The sequence below is a fragment of the Eschrichtius robustus genome, chromosome 3 (assembly GCF_028021215.1).
Source record: "Eschrichtius robustus isolate mEscRob2 chromosome 3, mEscRob2.pri, whole genome shotgun sequence".
NCBI lineage: Eukaryota > Metazoa > Chordata > Mammalia > Artiodactyla > Eschrichtiidae > Eschrichtius > Eschrichtius robustus.
The window spans coordinates 138,527,435-138,539,244 of record NC_090826.1 but is presented as its reverse complement, the minus strand read 5'-3'; the positions used below and the strand labels follow the sequence as shown (position 1 = coordinate 138,539,244).

Here is an 11,810-nt window from a genome sequence, read left to right as displayed (position 1 = left end):
ATGTAGTTCAAATGTCCTTTTCGCTGTATGCCCTCTGGCCCCTTTGGCAAGGTCTCTGTTGCTCCCACAGCCCTTTCTACATGTTCCTATCATTATGCTTATCACACTCTGTTGTAATCTTGAGATGCAGGCTTCTCTCCAACTGTACCGTGAACTCCCCAGAGGCATGTCTTACTCATTCCCCTCCTCCACCACACTCAAGCTTGTGTGCTCCACCCCAGGTTATTTGCACCTAACTCTGAGAGTTGCACCACGCAAATGACACTTCCGTGTTTCTGAGTGAATGAAAGAAAAAGAGATGTACTTGGGCTGGATATAAAATTTACACCTAATTAAAGAACTTAGAAGGAATTATTTTTATAGAGACTCTTTTTTTAAATAGAGAAATAAAAGGACAAAAACATTTATCTGGTACATGTGGCTTAAAATCTGAGGAAGCATCACTATAAATATGGGGCTGGTGTATTTTCAGGGTTGGCCCGTACCCATCCCAGTGTACTGGTTATTGGCGTTAAGGTGGCATCAAGGGCTGCTGGTCACTCTTCACCCCCATATGGATGGTTCCTGAGTTCAGGTTGGCAAATGTTGGCAAGAGCAATGAAGGAGGAGGTAGGGCCATGCTGGTTCAGGCATAAACAGAGGCAGGAACAGAACAATAAGTGAATGCCAGGGTAGTAATGCAACAATGGCCTTTATGACCCTTAATAATTCCTTATAGCAAGGTTCTTTTTGTCAAAGGCAGATTTGCCTATATATCTGAGGAGTATCTGTGGTATCACCCATTGGTTGGTCTCCTCTGATGTCTGTCTCTAGTCAACATTTAAATTGCTCACTACCTTGCAGAGGCACCTTCCAGATCTGCTTGAGTAATCTATGGTATCTTTAGGTACTTCCCAGCTGTTAAGGTAGGAGGGCTTAATGGGAAAGAATAATGGGGATAAGCTGCTATGAAACTGTGTGCTAGGTGAAAGGGTATACTGAATAGTCAAAGGCAAATTCTTCAGAGACCAGTTAGGTGAGCTGATAGTGTTGTCCACAGGGTCCTAGCAGCAGAAGTCTTCTCTTGAGACCCAGGTATTCTAACTGGTTACTGATCTTGAAATGATAGGTAGAGGACAAGCTGAACAGTATAATCCAAATCTAGGATACATACTAGGGATACATACAGTTTTTCGCTGGAAATTTACTTTAACATTAACAGAGTGGCAGTGTCTGAGTCCGTTCAGGCTGCTATAACAGAATTCCATAGACTGGGTGGTTTATAAACCACAGAAATTTATTTCTTACAGTTCTGGAGCCTGGAAAGTATAAGATCAAGATGCCAGCAGATTTGGCATATTGTGAGGGCTCATTTCCTGGCTCATAGCCAGCCGTCTTCTCACTATATCCTCACATGGCATAAGGGGGAAGAGAGTTCTTGGGGGTCTCTTTTATAAAGGCCCTAGTCCCATTCACGAGGGCTCCACCATCATGACCTAATCACCTACCAAACACTAATACCATCACCTCCTAATACCATCACACTGAAGGTTAGGATTTCAACATATGAATTTGGGGGGTGCGGTGGGGGGAGGACACAAACATCCAGTCTATTGCAGGCTGTAAGCTGATAAAAGAGATAACATGTTCTAATTTGGTATTGGAGTACACCACAACCAAACAACATGGTTGTAAGAGTGGAACAAGTCTATGACAATGGTATTCTAGGGCACTTGGGGATTGACAGTGACTCTGGTCTAGACCTGCATTTATTGCACAGGCATGTGATTTAAGGGCTGGTGTACTGCAGGTTGTTGGACTCCAAATCACCAGAAAGAGGTCGTCCTTTTTTACAGAACTAGAACAAATAATCCTAAAATTTACATGGAACCACAAAAGACCCAGAATTGCCAAAGCCACCCTGAGAAAAAAGAACAACGCTGGTGGCATAACCCTCCCAGACTTCAGACTATACTACCAAGCTCCAGTAATCAAAACAGTGTGGCACTGACACAAAAACAGACACACAGATCAATGGAACAGGATAGAAAGCCCAGAAATAAACCCATGCACCTATGGTCAATTAACCTTCAACAAGAGAGGCAAGACTATACAATGGAGAAAAGACAGTCTCTTCAACAAGCGGTGTTGGGAAAGCTGGACAGCTACATGTAAATCAATGAAATTAGAACACTCCCTCACACCACATACAAAAATAAACTCAAAATGGTTTAAAGACCTAAATGTAAGACATGACACCATAAAACTCCTAGAAAAGAACATAGGCAAAAAATTATTTGACATAAATCATAGCAATATTTTCTTAGATCAGTCTCCCAAGGCAAAAGAAATAAAAGCAAAAATAAACAAACGGGACCTAATCGAATTTAAAAGCTTTTGCACAGCAAATGAAACCATCAACAAAATGAAGAGACAACCTATGGAATGGGAGAAAATATCTGCAAATGATGAGACCAACAAGGGGTTAATAACCAAAACATTGAAACAGCTCATACAACTCAAAAAAACAGAGAGGGTCATCCTAAGGGGGCTTAGCAGGCCTTCCTTAGAACTTCAAGGGCAACCCCAGCTCACCAGTGTATCAGGGTAATGCTGGAGCTCTGCAGTTTGGACTCCCCTATATCTGGGAGGCCTAGCAGGTCATTCTGCCAATGCCTCTGTGTTCCATATTCTCGGGGATCATGTCTGGATGATAGAGTAAGTATGTTCCTCCTCATTAGATTGCTCCTGGCTGCTACAGTGTTCTTTGGCAGAGTCTATCAGGATTGTGCAGGTTCTGATGTCCTCTAGAATTTTGGCTTGTGTGTCAATGCCATTGCTGGGTATTTGAGCTGAGCAATAAGTAGAGAATGTAGAAGTCAAATCCCTTCAAAGAGGGTTCATCACCTGCGCTTCTAGCTTTTCCTGAGCTTGGAGAGGAAAAGTAGCACTGTAACTGAGAGCTTGGACTCTGCTGTCAGATATACCAGATTTGATCCAGACTCTGTAACTTACTAGATGTTTAACCTTGGACATGCAACTTATCCTGACATAAATGGGGATAAAAGTAGAACCCACCTCACAGAGTTGCTGTGACTAAATGCGATAATACATGTGAAGTGCTTAGCACAGTGCTTACATGAGATAAATGCTCAATAAATCATGACTATTACTATATTTCTGGTTTTAGCCCAGTAGCTCTAAATGACAGTAATTGGGCTCATCCAAATGGGAGCCTGGCCTCGTATACAGTTTGTTGTCCCCATGCTTCAAAGGTAGCCCCAGTGGCTAGGAGCTCTTGTCCCCAGGGTGGTTGTTCTGGATAGAACCAGCTTAAGAAGTTGTATATGAGGTCTCCTGTATTAGAATCCTCCCCACAATATTTCAAGCATTTGTTTCAAAGGTGTAGAGCTCTTTAGCATGATAGTAAAGCAAAATCTAGACAGAAAAGAGGAGTTTCTTCTCTTGATGAGCAATAGTTCCGGCCAGAAATCAGATACACTCTTCTTTCTTACCTGGGTTTGACTATTTGGGTGGCCAGAGTGGAAAATGGGAATGGATTACCAGCTGTACCTTGTGAACTTCAGGATCTGCTGGACATCTGGGATGGAAATATCTTGTCTGCCAAAAAGCAGTTTGCCCTGGTGAGACAGATGATGGGAACTGTTAATCTTATCTTCAGACTTTCAAAATTGTTTCTCACAGCTGGCCTAGAGTTAGCCTGAAGTATGCCTCTGTCAGATCAGGGGCTCATGGAACCCAACCCCCGCAAGTACAAGAGGATGCCCTCCAAACAAGAGCCACTGTAATCCAGAAAGGCATGCAGGAGCCCTTTCATCAGCCATTCCAGAACAACAGGAACACTGCCCAGGCCAAATGACACTGCTGTGTACTGGGATTGTCTAAGGAGCGTCTGGAAGGCTGCCTTCACTGGTCTTGCTCTCAGATGCACCATCTAAGAAGTCCTGCTTCCTGAAAAGCTGCACGTGGCAGAGCTCATCTTTGAGGTCAGGGGGATTGGTGGACTTGCTCAACAGTCCTGAATAAGAGATTGTCTTGAGGCTGTGGCAGACCTGGCTGGAATGAAGTCTCCATTCTCCTGAGGCAGAGGTAGAAGTCCTGATGAATTCTAGACACTGCTTCCCATCAATATGGCTACAGAGGACCTCAGCCTCAGGCACAGATAGCAAGCACTTCTGTTTTGGAGGTATGCAGGCCCTAGGCAACAGGGCTACAGCAGTTAAGACTCCTAATTTTAGAGCAGCTCCTCTGCTTCCTGTGGGAAAATGCTTGCTGGTAGGTGGCACACTTACTTGAAATTCCAGAAGTGGGCAAATAGTGTTCTAGAGATTTGGGGCCTACAAGCAGAATTCTCAGCAGTCTTTGAAAGTGAAATGCAAAATGTAGGTTCCCCAGGCAATATCAGAGTCACTGATCTCCAGCTAGGAAAGGCCAAGAACAAGAGGAAAGCCCAGTCAATGTGTGCCAGAAAGCACCTGACAAGTGACCTGACCACAGTCAAGTCAGTAGGACCATAGCATAGGACCAGAACTCTTGGGAGAGAATCACACAGTGCCCACATGCATGGAGTTGGTCTGGGTGTGTGATGAAGAACCAGGCCTGTTGGATTGGGGACTTGCTCCAAGTCCTAGGATTCCTATGACACTACCACCTCGGCTTCCCAGGGACGTGGACCACATCACCACTGAGACTGGGGACTGGGACCCAGTGGAGTGTGATGAGGCACCTCCAGTCAGCACAGCTGTCTGGACATCTGAACACAGAGTGGCTGGTCTCCTTTAACACAAGCACAACAGCCTCACCTGGCAGCCCCACTGAGAGAGAAGTGTAGCAAGAGCTCCTCTCTCCACTCTGCTCAGGAGACCACCTCAGGGTGATCTTGAGAAGGTGTGGCAGGACTCAAGTACTATCTAAAACTTACCACACATCAGCTACTTGGGAAAGTGGAGCTGCCCATGATAACTTTCAGGGAGCAGCAGTGCAGAGGCCTTCTCTGTAGCATAATTTTTTTTTTTTTTTAACCACCTAACATTCATTATGCCTTCCTACCAGCATCCTGATTCTCTCTGGGCATTTCCTTTCCCCATACTGTGTTCTGTCTTGGTGGAACAGCAGAGCAAGGTGTCCTTGCTTCCCTTTAAGGAAGCTAAAGAGATCCCTGAAGTCTTCTCACCATCCCTGGTACATCCATGGGGTGGTCTGTGACTACGAGGTAGCCTTTCTCCTCATGGGACTTGAAGAATAATGTAAGGATGGAAGAAATGACTGGCGTTCATTTGGTGGTAGCAACTGGGTGAGATGGTGAAGCAATTCTTGCTTCTGAAATCTAAAACTACCTCATCCTATCTGTTCTTAGCCTGGTTCTTTAAGACTTTCCTTCAGTCTCCTGAGCTCCCCAACATGCTTTCAATAAATTATCCTTTCGCTTGTGGTTTGTAAGAATGGCTTTTTGTGGCTCATAACCAAACCACCCCAACTAGGTCTATGGTACCAAACATCTCATTCTAATCGTAGTGGCACCAGGCATAACTCTGACCTTTAAGACAGCCTTCCACCCGATGGAGTGGACACATTCTGAGGGGCAAGACTCTCATGTTCAGGGATGGGGGCTGCTGATTTGTATGGAAATGACGACTCATTCCTACAAAGTAGGAAATTAATTTTTTAAAAAGTAGGCTGAAGTCCCACTAAAAAGCCCCAAATTTGCTAGAATCATTCAAGAATCTCTTCAGGAAAGTGAAAAGGGTAGGGCTGGCTCTGCCCCAGCCAAGTGGTAACTGGAAGCATGAGCCAGTAGCCTGAGCTGTGGCTTTCAGTTGGGCCATGAGCCCAGTCAACTGTCTGAAGAATTTCATGTTTTCTTTCCCCAGAATTAAGAAGTCATCCAGTAGGCTTAGATTGACCTCAAACACTTTTGAGACCCACCTCACAAACACTTTGATATGTGTGGGCAAAGGCAGGCCTGACCAGTGGTTGGGCTTAAATAGGGCTGAGGACTCTGGAGTCAGAGGGTTTCTGAGGTTTAAGGAGCAGGCAAAGGCCTACAATTCCAGGAGATAAATCCAAAGGAACACCAAATATGCGGAGCCAAAGCAGGTGCAGAAATCTCGGAGGTGTTTGGAGCCAGGGAGAGATAGAGCAAATGCAAGCGAGCCAGGAGCAGTGAAGTAGGAGGGGCCCCTGCTGAGCGACTGCCCAGACGTCCATTTGTCATTTGCAACATATTTTTGCAGCTTAGTCCATCTCTAAGCCTAGATGCATCCAGGGTCACGAACAGAGCAGATAAATGAGGCAATGAAAGTTAAAAATGGAGATTCTGGGTGAATCTTCAGCAACACTAGACCCTGTGAAGGAAGCCATCTGAGCAAATGGCCTGGTGGCCCATTGCCATTGTCAAACAATCCAAACACAGGTCCACCAAGCTGGGGGCTCTGGCACCAATCAGCTCTGTAACCCTGGGGAGTCTTATACCCATCTGGGGCCTCTATTTCATTCTGAGAAATGGGGATAACAGTGTCTCCTCCACCTACTTTGCAGGGTTATTGTGAAGACCAGATAAATCTTAAGAATGCCTGAAATAGGAAATCTGAAAACGCTACAGAAACCTAAGAGCATTATCAGGATCCTCTCTCTCTTTTTTTTTTAGTTTATTTATTTTATCTATTTATTTTTGGCTGCATTAGGTCTTCATTGCTGCACATGGGCTTTCTCTAGTTGCGGCAAGAGGGGGCTACTCTCTTCATTGCGGAGCACGGGCTCTAGGCACGTGGGCTTCAGTAATTGTAGAACGCGGGCTCAGTAGTTGTGCCTCGCCGGTTCTAGAGCATAGGCTCAGTACTTGGGGCGCACAGGCCCAGTTGCTCCATGGCATGTGGGATCTTCCCCGACCAGACCTCGAACCCATGTCTCCGGCATTGGACAGGCGGGCTCCTAACCACTGTGCCAACAGGGAAGCCCAGGATCCTCTCTTTATATTGAAAAAATAATGCTTTTTATTTGCCACTCTTCTCTGCAGAGTTCAAAGTCCTCAAAAAGCATTATTTTCTTGACAGAAACTGACACTTTTCATAGACTTCTGCTGGGAAATCGATTGAAGAGGCTAGAAAACCTTTGCACAGCCTATTTTTAATCTTGGAAATAAGCCAATATACCGATTCCTTACAGCCATCACTGTGACTTTTAAAGAGAAGATGTCCCTGAGTTGTCTGTCATGGCTTTCTGGTAGCTGTTGCAAAGGGAGTCCCTTCAATCAAGCCACAGTGTCAGCTCAAAAGTGCAGAGATATCTGGGGTGGGTACAGTGACAGAAGCCACAGTGAAGCCTAGTGTCCTATGGTTGCTATTTGGACTTCATCCTGTAAGTGGTTTTAGTCCGAGTTCTGGATTTAGGACCCTCCTTGCGCTGTACCTCTGAAAAGACGAAAACAATTATTGTAGTAACAATATATTTACTAAGGACTTTTAACTTTACAAAGCATTTTTCAAATTCTGTTCTGCATGAGTAAGCCCCAAGCTACAAACTATTTGCCCAAAACTTGACTCTACATTGGTTATTGGGATTGAGAATGCATTTTCTCAAAGTTTCAGTGTAGTCAGTTAGTGGGTCCTGGAAAAGAGTAGTATGTGGTCAAGGAGAGAAGAGAAAGAAGAAGAATATTTCTTCCTTCCAGTACATACCCCAAGCTTGGTGGGAAAAAAAATTCAAATAGAGCTAGTATCCAGAATCCTCCCAAATCCATCACTGTACCCCTTTTCTATCTCCTGGTCCCTCCCTCCAGTCTCCCGTGCACAGACCCTACACAATCCCCACCCTTGGGATGGGTGCAGGAGGACTTCTGCTGTCAAGCCTGCTCTCCCTGGCTGCTCCATGACACCAAGGTTCTCAACTGGAATCCTTCCAACTGGCTGCTGCCACCTTCATCCCACATTTGATGGTCACCTTGTTCACACCCTGTCTTGTCCCCATTCCTAATCATAAGCCTCACTTTGATCAGAGACTAAGCCATATTCATCTTTGTAAACTACCCTCTCGATTCCTTTCTTCATTAATAACTCAGAACACAGTGATTTGCTAATTGTTAAAAATGACATAAAACAAAAATAAATGTCTTCCTACTCTATCCAAATCTTCTCTTTACTCAGCATTCACAAGGCTCCTACATTTGCCATATGATTTTCCATTCCTTCACTGCACAACCATCAGGAGAGAAGTGATCTCCCTGCACTAACTCATATAAATATGACTCAGTATATGCTATATGCATGTCAGATTGCTCCAGGGGTGTCTGCATTTTTTAAAGGAGCTGCCTGCTAATTCTAGAAATGTCTAACTTGTGGGTTTTTCAGAGAAATGTTCAGGTCACCACATGGCATGGGGACTGCCTTGCTTAGCCGCCAGTTCCCCTAAGCTTTGCAAGGTTTCTCATCCTCTACTTTTAAGCCCCTGGCAATGACTTTGATGAGGGTGTGGAGGAGGGGGAAGAGTGGCAATAACCTAACCTTGTGTAGGTTATTGTTTGCAGGTTGGGGCCTAACTGTATATCATTATCCTCTACCTAAAATTATTAAAACCTTTTAATTCTGGATTTAAACTAATCCCCAAGACTTTTATGGAAATGGACAAAACTAAAGTCACTCATTCCATGTTAAGGTAACCGCTCCAGTTTAACACATAGACTTTTTGTGTGGTTTGCATACAGTATTTACTTTTCTGTAATCTGGAAGAAGTCTAGTTTCCAGATTATCAGGATAAAATTACACCACAATAGGAGAAGATATAATTTTTTTTTAATTCATGAAAACTCCTTCACATATATTCAGACCTAAAGCTAAAGGATTTTCACACCTGTAATGATTAACATTTTACCAGTTCAGAGTTAACAGAAGGGGAGAAAATGGGCTCACACTCCTCCTCCAACACTGATATGATGTACCATAGCTGGGCCAGAGACTGTGAGGGATTGGCTAACTTACTGCTTTTGCTGGGGGCGGGGCATAGGTAGAGACAGGGGTGACAGAGAAAACAGAAGGTAGATATCTGCCCAGTACTATCCCTGGCACCAGGACTTGTCCTAGGAACCTGACGCAGGTTGAAGATGAAAGCAAAAATCAAAAAATAGCCTCCAGTATTGAGGATATTAAGAACTGTTTGAGGGCAGATTATAGATTAATTACAGATAAGAAAATGAAGAGTTAAATTCCTTTTCCTATAGAATAAAGAAGATTATTTTCATCATAAACAATCCACTAAGTACTAAAAACTAAAGACAAAATTCCCCGTAAACCTCCATCAACCAGAGACAATGTATATCAATGTTTGGGCATATTTTGTTCTGGTCTTTTTTCTAGCTTTAAAATACTGTGTCATATCCTGTTTCCTGCATTTGATATCTTAACATAAGAATTTCTCATGTCATTACAAATTCCTTGTAAATACCATTTTAATGGTTGTATAATATTCAGGTATTTTAACGTAGCATAATTTATTTAATCTTTCTTCCATGATTGGAAAGGTAGGTTGTTTTCATTTTTTCTCCTTAGATACAATGATACACTGAACATCTTTGTGCATTAATTTTTGTTTCTGTATTTAGGATTATTTCCTTAGACTAGATTCTCAAGAGTGAAATTATTAAGTCAAAGTATATGTGTATTTTTAAGGCATATTGATACATACACTCAAATTATTTTCTGAAAGAGCTATATCTGTCTGTCCACCCACAAGTATTATTTGTAAAACTAATTACTTTGCCCCCTCTGGCCAGCATTGTATTCTTTGCTTTTAAAAAGCTTTGCCAGTTTTATAAGTAAAAATTGTATCTCATGTTAGTTTATTAGTTACCATTGTAGTCATTTGGTGTTCCTTTTTGTGACTTGTCTGAACAAGATAATTATATAATTATATGTGTGCGCATTCCTAGGAGAAGTACGAACTAGTAGATCACCACTAAAGATACTGATACTCTTCTAAAATATTTATGACCCAATCAAATTTTTGCTCGTAAATACAACCTAAATAAAGCAAAATGAGAAAGCAAGCCTCACCTTTCTTTGGAGATTTTGAGGCTCTTTCTATTGGCCTGATTTCTTCTTCTCTTTCTCCTTCATTTTCTTCTTCTTCTCCTTCAGATTCCTTCTCTTTATACTTCATCAGTATTTCCTCTAGTTCTTTCTCCAGTTCTTTGTTTCTTATAAGGGTATAATGAAGTTTTTCATTCGCATCATCAAACTTCTCCTCTGCTTGTCTGGCTCTGCTTTCAACCTCTCTGATGTGGACAAAATCCAGAGAAACACAATAAAATGGAAAGGTTTGGAAAAGTGTCTTTCATATCTAGAAACTCATTATCCAAAAAAGGCAGTGGGATTAGAAGAATATATCTGAACAGTACAAATAAGGGAAGCAGCAGCATCAATGTTTAGCCAAGAATTGGGGGCCTAGGAGCTACTCTGGATGGTAATGTCAGAGTGCAGCCATGGTGTGATTTAAGAATACAATATATTTATCATTTCTTAGTGAAATCTGACTTTTGGGTATTTGGAATTCTCCATCAATAGCCAAGGAACCCCTTTTCAGTGGTTAATCTTGGCTTCTCTTTATTGATGCGATCCAACAAACAAATAAAATAGGGTCCCTTCTTTTCCAGCACCTTTAAAGCCAGATCTTACGATCAAGAAAACCGGTTTGAAGTGTGTTTCTTAATTACTAGGGCACATGTTATATGTCTATATTCTCTTCTCGTAGCATTCTTAGCTATTTAACTCTGTTGTCATTCCTACTATTTGGGTTATGTAACCTTCTTTCCTGCACACAATAGCTTCTCCCAGTTCCATTTATTTCTCAAGTTCATCTCTTAGAAACATACTGAGTTGGATCCCTCCTAACACTCTACTCCCACCCCAGATATACACATACACACTTGACTTCCTCCATCTTCACTGTGGCTGAGGACAGATGTTCCTCCTGGAGCAGTGTAGTTCACTGCCTCTAGCAGAAGATTTGAAGATACCCATCCCACTTGTAAGGAAAAAGGAAGCAGGAGAACCAAAGGTAAGCCAAGAAACGTGCATTTCTCAGCTAACCTCCTGGTCAGCAATCTTTGTCTTCTTACCATTGTGGTGTCTCATACTTACATTAACTTCTCCTGCATGCGTTCAATTATAGCCATTACTTCAAGATACTTTGGGGCCAATGTACCTTCATTAGCTGATTCTCTCTGACAAAGAAAGTATGTACTATGAATGAACTGAGAGTCCCAAAGATAAATAGCCTCTTTCTTCAGTATGTTCTGGACCAAGCCTTCTTTTTCTACTATTCATGTTTATATAGCAGATGATTAAGCACACTCTTAATACCAAAGAAGAATAGGGATTTCCTGTGGCCAAATACCATACCAGCTTGCAAATTATTCACACTCTGGTGGACATAAATTTGATTAGAGTTGTAAAGAAGAAGCAGGGGGAACAATATCAATAAAAAGAAGCAGGGAAAGAAGAAAAGGTTTAAAAAATAAAGAGAAGGGTAAACATGTTTCTTTAATTAAGTTAAAGATCAAGGAAATTAACTGTATTTATCTTATTAATAATTTACTTCATTAAGCACATAACAAATTGCAAATTGCAAAATTCAATAAGGTCTTTCAGTTCCTTAGGGAACTTCATAAATATCAAGGTAGAGAAAATATGAAAAAAACAAAACAAAACCTCTTTTACTTATTTTGACTCTATATTCCAGAAAAGAAAATAAGAGGAAGATAAAAGAGAAAATTTAGAAGACAAAAACTATAAGCATATTTTAAAATGAATATTATGAGA

The 11,810-nt window shown here is 42.0% G+C and overlaps 1 protein-coding gene across 10 annotated transcripts in view; it reads right to left on the bottom strand.

The window, feature by feature from the left end:
* Window positions 1–2,357: 2,357 nt before the first annotated feature.
* The window catches only part of AXDND1 (axonemal dynein light chain domain containing 1), an 85,481-nt gene continuing 76,028 nt past the window's right edge, over window positions 2,358–11,810 (bottom strand). For 8 of the 10 annotated variants that reach the window (XM_068541320.1, XM_068541319.1, XM_068541318.1 and 5 more), the window contains 3 exons: window positions 11,130–11,212; window positions 10,044–10,264; window positions 2,358–3,620 (listed from right to left, as the gene is read on the bottom strand). In XM_068541320.1, the coding sequence (XP_068397421.1) occupies window positions 3,505–3,620; window positions 10,044–10,264; window positions 11,130–11,212 (420 nt within the window). In that variant the 3' untranslated portion in view covers window positions 2,358–3,504. Of the gene's footprint in view, window positions 3,621–7,156; window positions 7,410–10,043; window positions 10,265–11,129; window positions 11,213–11,810 lie in introns of those variants that run through there. The other 2 variants (XM_068541321.1, XM_068541325.1) reach the window with 1 other exon arrangement.